We start from the raw sequence: 12,672 nt of genomic DNA on the forward strand, positions 1-12,672 counted from the left end.
TTACAGCCTCTGACTCACTCAGACAGCCATGCTATGAAGGATTTTGAAGGAGGCCCATACGCTCACATTCTCTTGCTTACAGGGTAGATCTTATTCAATCCTATTTCAAGCAGGAGAGAGGAAAAAAACAAGGAATCCAAAGCCGTGCAAATGCCACATGTTAACTTTCACTAACACATTTGTTTTTACTTGATAAAGTAGCTGCACATTAAAACATCTATGTGATTTTAAGCTATAAATTTGAGCAAATCAACCTCGCAGTTTAATACATTATTGAAGTTTTGTGCTAAAAACCTCCTGCCTCTAACAAATCAAACTCTACTGTGGTTTCTGATAAGTGAGGTAGAGGTAGAAAATACTTATATTTTTACCTGTTTTCAAGTATGTAGCTCCAAGGGAATTATTTGCATGGGGAAAATATTTCAGGCCCCCAAGATGAGAGGTGGATGAATATACTCTTGTCATATAGAAGATATATGGTGTGATACAGCTTATGCATAGGTGGAAGATGGCTTTGATAAAAGAAATGCTTTACAAATTGTGTAAAAAAAAGTGTAACCAGTTCATTTTGTCATTTTATCAGCTAATAAATTCATATGAAAAAAGTTTAGCTTTAGAGTGAGAGATGATCAGAGGAGGCCCAAATAACTTTTAAAAAAAACTCTTTAAATTAAGGCAGCATCAGAAACTTTTCATCATGCAATAAAACTGTCATCAGACATCTGAGATACTAATAAGCAATATGATTAATTGATCTGACGACCCTCACCTTAATGTGTCCTCTGGATGGTGAACTACATAACTGGTATCTAAACCCACCATTAGTTAGAAGCCTATCTGAGTTCCTTCTAGGGGTGTTTAAGTACAGACATTAAAGTGAGGTGTGGGGAATTGTCCGTGTCTATATAAACTTCTTTCAGAAGGAGCAAACCTGTCAAATCTGTGTAGTATTGGTTTTGGGGTCCTTCAAATGTGTAATTCTGAGCAAGGCCCCAGCAATAAGGCACATTCTTCCACTAGCAGAGGGGGGATGGGAGAGGAGGTTTTCTTTTTTTTTTTCTTTTTTGTCCTCTGCTCTCCCCCACCATGTGCATACCAGAGACAAAAAAGCCTACCAGATCCTGAGCTGCAACCAACAGGAGCACAAACAATCTGAAGGACTTCTGCCATCAGATACTCTACATGGAGGAAAAACGTATTTTTGGGACATATACACTGTTCTAAGGATCATTTCTCAGTTTTAGTTTTTCACTGAAGAAGTGGGTGGTGCATGTGAGCAGAAGATCCTATTACAGAGATTCAGACTTTTTCCAGTTTTTTTTTCTATAAGTGGGGGTAGGGCGAAGCAACTTTCTCTGTTATGGTTTTCTTCCTAAAGCGATCCAGCAAAAAACTTCATTTGATCTGGATTCATCTTTAACTTTTTTTTTTTTTGATACTTTTTCAGGAGTAATTGAGCTGAATAATGTGGACATTTAGGACTATTCTGTGGCACACGGACGAAAAGTGCAGAGCCAAAAAGTTTGAGGGGACTTCAAGAAAACTGTAGAGAAGAAAAGAACGCCCTGCAGTTTTCCTGCAGCATGGGAATCTTCCTGTTTTACCACAGTAGCTTACAGTTTGATTCCTAAAGCCTTGTTCTTTTGAGCAGTTGGATTTTCCTCAGGTCCATTTCTCCTTTCAAGATGTCTTCCCAGGCTTGGAGCCCCATTGTTGGGATGCTTTGCATCTGGGCTGCCTGGCTGTGGGGCTGTAGGGCAGTGCTGGCCCAGAACGGGACGTTGTTTGAAGACAACTGCAAGAAAACTACAACTTGTGAGGCGCTTAAATACAACACTTGCTTGGGATCACCTTTACCGTACACCCATACATCTCTGATCCTGGCTGAGGACTCCAGTAGCCAAGAGGAGGCTTTTGAAAAGCTGACCATGTGGTCTGGTAAGTTAAATAAAAACAGTTAAGGTAATCAGAGATGCACTCATTATAGTAATAAAACTCACTTAACTTATTATATTTTCATCACAAATTATAATGTGATCGATTCAGATTTTAGTTGTGCATGATTGTGATATTGAACCAAAACAAACCAAAAGTTGTTTTTTAAAACAAATCTGAAAAATGTGGTACTTATTTTATTCACATCTCTTTATCAATCATTATATAACCACATATAAAATTAATTGTAGCTCTAGGTTTTTTTGTATAATTTTTCCTCACGTAGGGACTGCAGTTTTTGTCTAAAGGTCCACAAGCTTAGTCAAATCCTAACTTTCTATTCTCCATTGCACTGCTTAATAAAACATTTCTACAGCCTCATACTACCACTACCATGTTTCATTCCAGTAAATGTAGAAGTGCAATGTTGAATGTCCACATAATTTGATTTCTTTACAAATAAGTACAATTTTAATGTAACCTGATCATTCTCAACATGGCTAATTAGTAATTTTGGGGAATCATAGTAAATGGGGTTTAAGTCATAATCTGCACCCCTTCTAATAATCCTATATCTACCACATTTAATAACAACCAAATACAGTTATTTGAAGTAATGCATTGCATTACAACAAAATGTAAAAACCATAAAATAGTTTAATACATTATGTATGGAAAGACAGAACAAACTGACCAAGGTTTTAATAGTATTTGGTCATGTTCTTTAATTGTGTGATGCTTTATTGTGTGAAGAAGATGATAAAAACAATTCTGGCCTCAGGTGAGCTGTAAGAACTGTTTTAGTGCAGAACGGCAGGAAAGAAAGGGTTAAAAGCCATCAAAGATAACACAAAGGTGATGTAGAGGAGAGAAATGGAGTGTTAAACATACAATTGTTTGAGGCTTCACACCTTTTTAAGCCTTTCATCCTTTTAACCAATGGAGTGAAGATTCTACAGCACATATCAAAACACACTCATCTCTCTCCTCTGTTCCTTGAAGGAGCCATTGTCAATGATTAAGGCTGTATTTACCTACCTCTTTATCTCAGAATGGAAAAAGTGTAAAAAAGGAGTGATCTGCAACTGGTTTTTTTTGATAAAAATGCATATGTTAGTTTTGCTATCACAAATTTTTAAGTACATGCAGCTATATTGGATTTAAATGACTTTGTTATTAAGGAAGTTAAGATTCTTTTCAACCTTAAAATGTATAGATAAAAAAAAACAGGAAATAAAAGAATAATTTAAGGGCATCAAGCTGTTATTAATTCTAGTTCACATTGTGTTTTCTTTTTTTTTTGGGGAGGACAAGAACTTTGTTTTTTTTTTTATTTGGGCAACATTTAAATCCTATGGAATTAAGTATTTTCTACAGTTTGTACCAACATACTTTTAAAGGTATGTTTTAAATAGGTATCCTTTCCTAGATGTCACGCTAAGGACTTAATTTAGTGGATTTAGCTATCTGAATAATCTTCAGCAGAGCAGAAACAGAGTAATGGCAAAAACATATATTTCCTAAATCATTACCCATTTTATTCAAGCTTATAAATTGCATGAAACACAGAGACATTTGTTAAAATATTCACAGGTTTAAAATGTGTGAAACCTAAAAAAAACATTTTGATTTATAGATATTTGGAAAGCCGATCAGCAAAGAAACTGGATCAGGATAATTGTTTTTGGCTTTGATCTGTGGATATATATATCCCTTCCCACAATAACCAATATTGATCAAAAATCTCATAAATAAGGTATATCTGTACTTTTGGTAATTTTGTGTTATTCTCTTCATCTCCTAGGATTGCGAAATGCTCCACGCTGTTGGTCTGTAATCCAGCCACTGCTCTGTGCCATCTACATGCCAAAATGTGACAATGGGCAAGTGGAGCTGCCCAGCAAAAGTCTGTGTTTGGCCACACGTCGCCCTTGCAGCATCGTGGATCGAGAGAGAGGATGGCCCAATTTTCTCAAATGTGACAAATTCCCAGTGGGCTGTTCGGTATGCCTCTATTATGTGTATTAAGGAGGAACTTTCTCCATCTGTTTTTTTTTTTTTTAAGATCTTAAGTTAGGTCAGAATTGTAAGAGTGTGTGAGTCAGGATATATCTGGTCAAAATTTTAGGATCTGTTTAATTTGCCTTTCTCAATGTGCACCATGTTTTGTGCAAAATCAGGTGCCGAAGTTGAAGTTCAACACCTCAGGCCAGTGTGAAGCTCCTCTGGTGAAGACAAACATTCAGTCCAGTTGGTACAAGGATGTAGAAGGTTGTGGTATCCAGTGTGACAACCCCTTGTTCACAGAAGAGGAGCACGATGATATGCACGCCTACATTGCTTACTTTGGCACAGTCACCCTCCTCTGCACCTTTTTTACTTTGGTGAGACATTACAACCTCTACTAAGATATGAAGCTGATAATTTGTCCTTTTTTTCCTTCATAGTCTGGAAAAGTATAGAATTGGAATACAGTATCTTCTGGGTTTTTTGCTAACCTTATTTCCTAAATGCTGTCCTTTATTTCTGCACTACCTTGGAGTCAGTCCTTCCTTGTGCCCTTTGTGTACTTAATTCTGTCCTTTTTATCCTGTTTCTTTCCCTCTTTGTAGCCTTCTTTTGCTTAGATGTTGTGTTCTACCTTCCTTTCAGTTTCTTCTTCATATACTTTTATGTACAGTATATCCTTTCAAGTTTTAACATTAAGCCATCATCTCCCCTTGTGTCAATACAGGCCACATTTCTTGCTGACTGGAAAAATTCAAACCGCTACCCAGCCGTCATTCTCTTCTACATCAATGCTTGCTTCTTTGTGGGCAGCATTGGTTGGCTGGCCCAATTTCTGGATGGAGCACGCAAGGAGATTGTGTGCAAGAGCGACAACACTATGCGGCTAGGGGAGCCCTCGTAAGTTGGAAAGATCCAAGCCTGCATTGCCTGATGATTGCATAAAAAAAAAAGAAATGGACATTAAAATACTCTATCACTTTTGTCTCCGTAGATCTTCAGAAACGCTGTCATGTGTCACCATCTTCATCATCGTCTATTACTCCCTGATGTCTGGTGTGATCTGGTTCGTCATGCTCACCTACGCCTGGCACACCTCCTTCAAGGCTTTGGGAACAACTCAACAGCCGCTATCTGGACGAACCTCTTATTTCCACATGGTGACCTGGTCCATCCCTTTTGTCCTCACTGTTGCCATCCTTGCTTTAGCTGAGGTGCGTAAAAAGCCTTCCTAAGATCCCAGACTCTGCGATTTATGGAAATTTTTTTTAAAGTTTTTGTTTATGTGTTTGGTATTGAAAGGTGGATGGGGACTCTGTGAGCGGGATTTGCTTTGTTGGCTACAAGAACTACCACTATCGGGCTGGATTTGTGCTGGCGCCCATTGGAGTGGTGCTAGTTGTTGGAGGCTACTTCCTCATCCGGGGTAAGCTTATGTATTGAAATCCTTCCTTAGCACTTAAATGCACGAATAATAATAATAGTTTAACTTATAGATTTTCTAATCATCTCAGATTATGAAAATTGCAGCTGTCAGACTTAATCAATGTCCACTCCCTTAAAAAAAACATGGTTTGACCTTTAAAGTTCAAGCATTAGTGTTGCTTTTAACTAAACTGAATCTACATATTTCTATTCTTTGATATTACAGAGTTAAGGTCAAATTCTGGTTACAAAGTGAGACTGAAGAAGACAAACATTTCAGACAGTACTTTTTATAGATTAGGTTGTTGAAACCCACACTGACAGCTGGCAAATGGCGCTAATTACTTGTATTGACAATTTATTCTCTGCTGAGTAGAGCGAATACCGTCTGTAGTGACCAATCTCTAAGAAAGGGTGGAGTTGAAACTCTTAACTCATGTTTCATAGCACTTGTCTTTCTCTAAAAATATCCTTCTTCTAGGTGTCATGACCTTATTTTCCATCAAGAGTAACCACCCGGGACTGCTGAGTGAGAAAGCAGCCAGCAAAATCAATGAGACAATGCTGAGACTTGGTGAGATATGTCGTCCGTTGCCCGTCCTGTTCCTTTTCCTAACATTTGAAAGTTTAATCTGAGCTGAAAGACGAGCCTAACTGTCTCTGGAAACAAATGTTTTGTCTAAAGCAGCAGGCAACATGGCACAAAGAATGTAAACAATCTTAATACCACTACGTGATATAATGACCCAGGGGAATGCTTTGTTTACACTGGCAAATGTGCTGAATGATTTTGATTGTCAGAGATAGATATAACATGCATATTTTTTTTCTTGACTAGGAAAAGACCCAATAATCTGCCTTATATTGTGTCATTCATTTTGTTTCTTATTATTAGGTATATTTGGATTCCTTGCCTTTGGCTTTGTTTTCATCACATTCGGATGTCACTTTTATGACTTCTTCAACCAGGCTGAATGGGAGAGAAGCTTCAGAGAATATGTGCTGTAAGTTCTTTATATAGACTTATATAGAGATATGCAGTGACATTACTGAGGTGATTGGGCGAATTAAATGAGAGGGTGAGCAGAGCGATCTGGAGAGATCCACAGCTCAGGCCTGTCAATCAACAGCACTTTATGACAGACGACTGTGAGGTCAGCTCTGAGGTGGGAGGTGGTGTGCAAATAAAGTTGCTTTTAGCTATGGATGCAGGAGAGCTGCGCACCAGGATGATCCTGTCTTTTGCATTGCAGAGGAGCTACTGCGCATGTACAACTTTTAATGAGAGTCTACAGTATGGGCAAAGATTTTTGCTCATCAGGGCCGAAATACTTCACCAATGCGATAACGAAAAAAACGGCTTTAGTCGTTATTAAAGATTAAATATCTATATGAAACAATTATATCAGTATGTTTCTATATATTTTTTTATTTATTTTATAATTCAATATTTATCTGTTTTTTTATGATTCTTTTGCAAATCGAATAATCTGTTGATTATTTTTTTGATTAAAGGACTAATATTGGATAGCCAAAGTTTCCTTTACGAAATTAAAGCAGGTGAAACTAAAACTTTTCCATTTCCGGTGTTCAGGGTAGAGCATACTGATAAATATATATTTTTAATCTTAAATGCAAAATGTTGATATATTTCTCCACAACCTTGATATTATAATTTCACACTGGAGAAACTTACCTCTGCATTTAACCCCACCTCTTGGGAAGCAGTGGGCTGCCACTGCGCATTATACGGGGAGCAGTGTGGCATTTAAGAGTCTTGCTCAGGCAACCAGAATGGCAGTCTGCAGGAGTGGGGCTTGAACTCAGAATCTTTGGGGGCCAAGTTATATGTCCTAACAACTAGGCCCCCACTCTCCAACTGGCATTGCAACAAAGGATTTATTCCCTAATTGCTGCTCTAAGTAGGTCGCTCTGTCAGCTAAAGGCATGTTTTAAAGTTTCTATACTCGAGTAATCGATTACTAAATTAGTTGATTATTTCAATAATTGATTAATCACAAATAATCCGATTGATTGTTTCAGCCTTAATTGAAAGCAAAATTAAATGAATCCATTTCTATTGTAATTTTGTCCAAAAGACTTAACACCAAAAGAAAAATAAAATATTTTATTAACTTCCACTTTAAATAACTTGTAAGTAGAAAAGTTAATTTTTTATTATGATGTTAACCCCAGGCTTTTGCATTTATCAGTATATTTGTTTGGACTTAATTAAGCAAAGTGATATAAATGCATTTCATACAGAAATCACTAATTGCTTAATGTCCATCAAGCAGTGTTTGCAATGTTGACTATAGGTGGGGTTGAAACTGATTTAAAGGACGAAAAGCACAGCCTCTCCTGCAAAAGTCCATCTTTTATCAGACTATACAGGTCTAAATGTTCTCGATGTCTCTTCCAGGTGTGAAGCCAATGTGACAATTGCTTCTCAAACCAATAAGCCCATCCCAGAATGCACCATTAAAAACCGTCCCAGTCTGATGGTGGAGAAGATCAATCTGTTTTCCATGTTCGGGACAGGAATAGCTATGAGCACCTGGGTCTGGACTAAGGCCACCTTTCTCATCTGGAAACGCACTTGGTTCAAGTAAGCAACTATTAAGTATTAAACTTTCCTTTTTTAATAGAAAATACTATTTTGACACCTACCAAAGCAAATCATTTGCATGCTCTCACTCTTTGTTCCATTTCCAGGATCATCGGTCGCAGTGACAATGAACCCAAAAGGATCAAGAAGAGCAAAATGATTGCTAAGGCGTTTGCAATGAGAAAGGAGCTTCACAAGGACCCGGAGAAGGAGCTTTCCTTCAGCATGCACACCATGTCACACGATGGCCCAGTGGGTACGTATGTGATAATCCTATGGAAATACATTTTCCCTTTTAACGCTCCATCTTTTGATCAATAACCACTACTGTGTTGGTCTTCAGGTGGTCATACTCCACATGAGAATATGGACAGAACTTAGTTATTTATTCAATTTATTCAAATTTAAAATGGCTGCACCAACTAGAATCATGTAACTAAAATAAAGAAAGACTCAGTTTTGCATGATCACTATGTCATATATACATTTGGAGGAATAAGTATTGAACATGCCACCATTTTTCCTCAGTAAATATATTTCTAAAGGTAATACTGACATGGCATTTTCACCAGATGTCGCTAACAATGCAATCCACACATACAAAGAAATCAAACCATAAATGAAATTGTGTAATAAAGTCAAATGTCACAGGGAAAAAATATTTTGTGTTATTAGGCTTCTTTTAATTGTCTTGCGCTTATGCAATGATTCCATGTTGAGACTCTGTGATTCCTTGTTTCATAGCTGGAATTAATTTTGAGCTGAACGAGCCATCCAATGATGTTTCATCAGCATGGGCGTTACACGTGACCAAGATGGTCGCTAGACGTGGAGCCATACTGCCTCAGGACATTTCTGTCACTCCCACTGGGACACCAGGTGAGTTCTGGGTCTGCTGCAGCTTTTGCACAGAAACTTGCCTATTCTGATATTTGATTTCAAATTTTAATGCAGACTTTTCCCTGCAAGAGTATTTATACTCTTTGACGAATATATGTGGTTTTACTTACTCCTTTGAGGTTTTTTAAATCCTCTTTAAAATCACATTTCCTCTCCCTGGCTTTTAATCATGTCTAAGTGGACATTTGGCAAAATTTTATTTTAGATTTTATTTTATTTTAAAATGTATTTTAATTGAAACATTTATCCTATTCTATTTTTATGTGTTTATGTATTTTTGCCTTCAGTTTTTATCTTATGTTCCTTAACTGTGATTCCTGTACAGCACTTTGGTCAACCGCGGTTGTTTTAAATGTGCTTTATAAAGAAAGTTTGAGTTGAGTTGAGTTACCTTTTAAGCACAAAATTCACTGTATTTTTTTGGTTTATGTTAGCATAGCATGTTAAGTGGAAGGAAAAGTTGGTGGGACATTTAATTCACAATAACCTCTTCACATGTATGCATTACTTTGAGTTTGTAGATCACAAAAACAACTGGACAAAAAAACAAGTCATTGAACTTTGTAATAAACACATGGCACATTGTGACGAAGTTCCCTTTTGGAAAGTTGCTCATGTTTGGCTTCATTTAATGTTTGGCTTATTTAATCCCTTTTTTCTCCATCTTTTCAAACAGTGCCCCCTCCAGAGGCGAAGAACAAGTTGTGGATGGTGGAGGCAGAGATATCACCTGAGATGATAAAGAGGAAAAAGAAGAAGAAGAAAAGAAGGAAGGAGGTGCGAAAGCCGGAAGAGGTGGTGGAAAACCAAACTTGCCTTCAGCGAGAGTTTGGCCGCAGCGCAGTTCCCCGACTGCCTAAACTTCCCTGTCACCCAAGCCTGGTGGCCAATCTGCGTGAACAGCAGAGGGAGCTGACGTTGGAGCAGGAGAATCTGCCAGGCTCTTTACCAGATTTTGAACCTTATGAGGAGAGGTGTCCTTACCTGCAGTGTCAGAGCAGTAAAAATAGTTATCTGATGACTCAGGTTGATTGTCCGGAAAACCTGGGTCTTAGGCCACGCTGTACCCCTTTGACTTCAAACCGGCAGCCTGGTGGATCATCAATGTTCCCAGGAGGGATGGATCATCCTGGCGGGCTGTCAGAGAGAATGGCTCATGTGGCACGGGTACCAGCGGGCCGCAGGGCTGGCTATGGACCCATCCACTCCAGGACCAATTTAATGGAAGCAGAGCTTATGGATGCTGACTCTGATTTTTAAAACAGCAAGAACACCAATAACTGGGGGTAACCTAAAAACATTCCTCTGAACTCCACCAGACCTAACAACACCAGGGTCTTAAATGTGTGGTCAGTTTTAAGTCTGTTATTTACGTTGTATGAGTGTATGTGTGCAAGAGACGTATGGAGACACAAAAGAGAAAAATAATCTGTAAATATATTTAGAAAAGATTAGTTTTTATATTACATTCTGTACAATATACCCTGTGTTCTATTGCATATGTGTAATAAAACAGATCAGGCAGCTAAACTGTCCATGTCTTGTAAGCATGGGCTGGTAAAACGTTCTCAGTGTGATTACATTCAGTCTAAAATTCTTTATGGCATTTTGACAAAACAGCACAAATATGTATAATATTGCTAAATGCTTTTATTTTAAACAGTAAATACTATTATTGACACTACCCTTTAATAATCTAATATAGCTGGCTAGTTCTAAACTACTATGTTAGTTATAGAGATGCACCAATCAGTCCACCACAGTTTTGAACCGGCCAAATTTCCTCTGTTCTCCCAACCAGTGGCAGTTCTAGATCAAGTGTACCAGGGGGCCAGGAGGGGGCCAGCATTGTTTTCATGGGGGCACAGAAAAGCATGAAATAAAAAACAGGGTTAGGGATTCCAATATATTTAGATAGCTGCATAAGGTAAAATTTCTGTTTAATTAGGTTTGATTAAAAGTCTATGTCTTATTTGGCCAATATACATTCAGAATTTAGGAATTTTACATATTTTCGACTTAATTTTAGTTAAAGTAACTGTTTTCTATAAAATCTGAATTAGAAAAAAGTATTTTGTTGAAAAAAGAAAAACATTTAGCAGATGAAAAATGGGATTCCTATCTCAATCCCACTGAATCACATTATTGTTTTTAAATTATTAGTAAAACAGAATTTATAAAGAAAAAATAAATTAAATGGATCCAAAGAACTTATCAGTAACCATGTCTGTTCCAGCGTATGTCATCATTAGAATTTCTTTGAGTATTATGTCTTCAGTACAGGGGCCAGGACATGATCTACAGGGGCACTGGCCCCCGTTGGCCCCTGTCTAGAACCACCCATGCTCCCAGCAATTGATTTTTTTATTTTTTTTTTATCTAGAGCCCAAAGTGGAGGCTGCAGGGATCAAATGGGGGACTTGCAACCTTCTCAGAGCACAAGTGCATTGCTCTAACCCACTAGATCAACACTCCTAACATATAATAGAAATGTATGGAAGCCTGCTTACAGACAGCTGGTTAAATAATGACTCTTGGAATTGGAAATTTCCTCTGTGCTTTACAAATCACTTTCTTTAAAATTAAATTAAAATTTCAATTAACTGTTAAAACTTTTACATATCTTTATACCTGTAGCCAGTCTACACCTAAAACGTGTGTCATTTTCTTTGCAGCAGCTTTATTGATCGGTAAAAAAGCAACATGATGTTCCAGTTAAAGATGATTTTACTGTATGAAATAAACTTCTGTTGCTACTGTTTTCTTTAGACAAAATGTATGCCTTTCCTGTAAGGAACTGAAAAATAAGCTAACCTGATGTTTTAACTCACAAGTTCTAGTATCAACAGTATTAGAGAGTGACTTAATTGGAGCTTGACATGTATTACTCAACAGCAGAGTAAAAGTTCAGAGGGGAAGAGTAAAGCCTGCATTAGACTCTTAAGTTTCCTACTTGGTTTGTTTACTTCAGTTTTACAGATAAACTATTGATCTGTCACTTATTGTGTTGTTATTAATCTGTTTCTCTGCCTTTATTTGTAAAATATGCAGTCTTGTTTTATATTTGAGTTGTTGCCTGGTGCAACAACGCATCTCTGTATTTTGTTTGAAGAACATTTTTATTTAGTAAAGCTGAATTTCTCAGATTTTCTCTCACGTTTCCACTTTTTTTGTATATTTCGAAAAAAAAACATATGTATGAACTTTTGTAAAAATTGTGCTTAAAGTGGACTCTGTACGTTCTCGTCCTCTTCAGTCTAGATTTTTGTACGCATCACAGATGCTTTGAAAGGGCAGTTTCTCTGCAGAACATTTGTCCCCCTGTTTAAATTAAGGCACTGTTTATATTCTTTATACAGCGTATATCTTCTGCAAGGCTGATGAATAAAAAGGGATGACATGGCTGTTTTTTTTATTTCAAATAAATGTTCCACTGTTCTTTTTGCTTTAACCAAAACAAAGTGGTATGTAAGTTATGTTTACTGTGGATAAAGGAGGTTAAAGTATACTGTCTATTGTTTTATGGCTAACACAATACCTTGTTTTTATATGTACTTAGTACAAATATGTACATTTATTTAAGCTACTTGCTACTACTATTTCAATAACTGAAATGTAGCAAAGCTCATGTGCAGGAATTATTCAAATATTCAATAAAAAAAGGGTTGTTTTATTCTCTGAAAAGTAAATACTTCTGATTTTGTATTTTGCTAACAGATTTGCATTGTCTGGTTAAATTTGATCACTTAACTGTGCAGCTATGCTGATTTGTTTTTTATTGAAATAAAAGTAATACC

General features: G+C 37.1%; 1 protein-coding gene across 1 annotated transcript; it reads left to right on the forward strand.

The window, feature by feature from the left end:
* The first annotated feature begins 1,092 nt into the window (after positions 1–1,092).
* Positions 1,093–12,317, forward strand: smo (smoothened, frizzled class receptor). The gene is made up of 12 exons (XM_038289391.1): positions 1,093–1,938; positions 3,740–3,939; positions 4,116–4,319; positions 4,670–4,842; positions 4,937–5,156; positions 5,245–5,368; positions 5,849–5,941; positions 6,263–6,371; positions 7,790–7,975; positions 8,083–8,231; positions 8,720–8,854; positions 9,552–12,317. The coding sequence occupies exons 1-12, from the start codon at positions 1,686–1,688 to the stop codon at positions 10,133–10,135; spliced, it is 2,430 nt and encodes an 809-aa protein (XP_038145319.1). The 5' UTR covers positions 1,093–1,685; the 3' UTR covers positions 10,136–12,317.
* The last annotated feature ends 355 nt before the right edge of the window (positions 12,318–12,672 follow it).

The sequence above is a fragment of the Cyprinodon tularosa genome, unplaced genomic scaffold (assembly GCF_016077235.1).
Source record: "Cyprinodon tularosa strain WSP-4 unplaced genomic scaffold, ASM1607723v1 ctg268, whole genome shotgun sequence".
NCBI lineage: Eukaryota > Metazoa > Chordata > Actinopteri > Cyprinodontiformes > Cyprinodontidae > Cyprinodon > Cyprinodon tularosa.

Coding starts and splice junctions, on each gene's coding strand:
- smo (XM_038289391.1), top strand. CDS start 1,686: ATGTCTTCCCAGGCTTGGAGCCCCATTGTTGGGATGCTTTGCATCTGG. Junction 3,940..4,115: donor AATTCCCAGTGGGCTGTTCG/GTATGCCTCTAT, acceptor GTGCAAAATCAG/GTGCCGAAGTTGAAGTTCAA. Junction 5,942..6,262: donor TGAGACAATGCTGAGACTTG/GTGAGATATGTC, acceptor TCTTATTATTAG/GTATATTTGGATTCCTTGCC.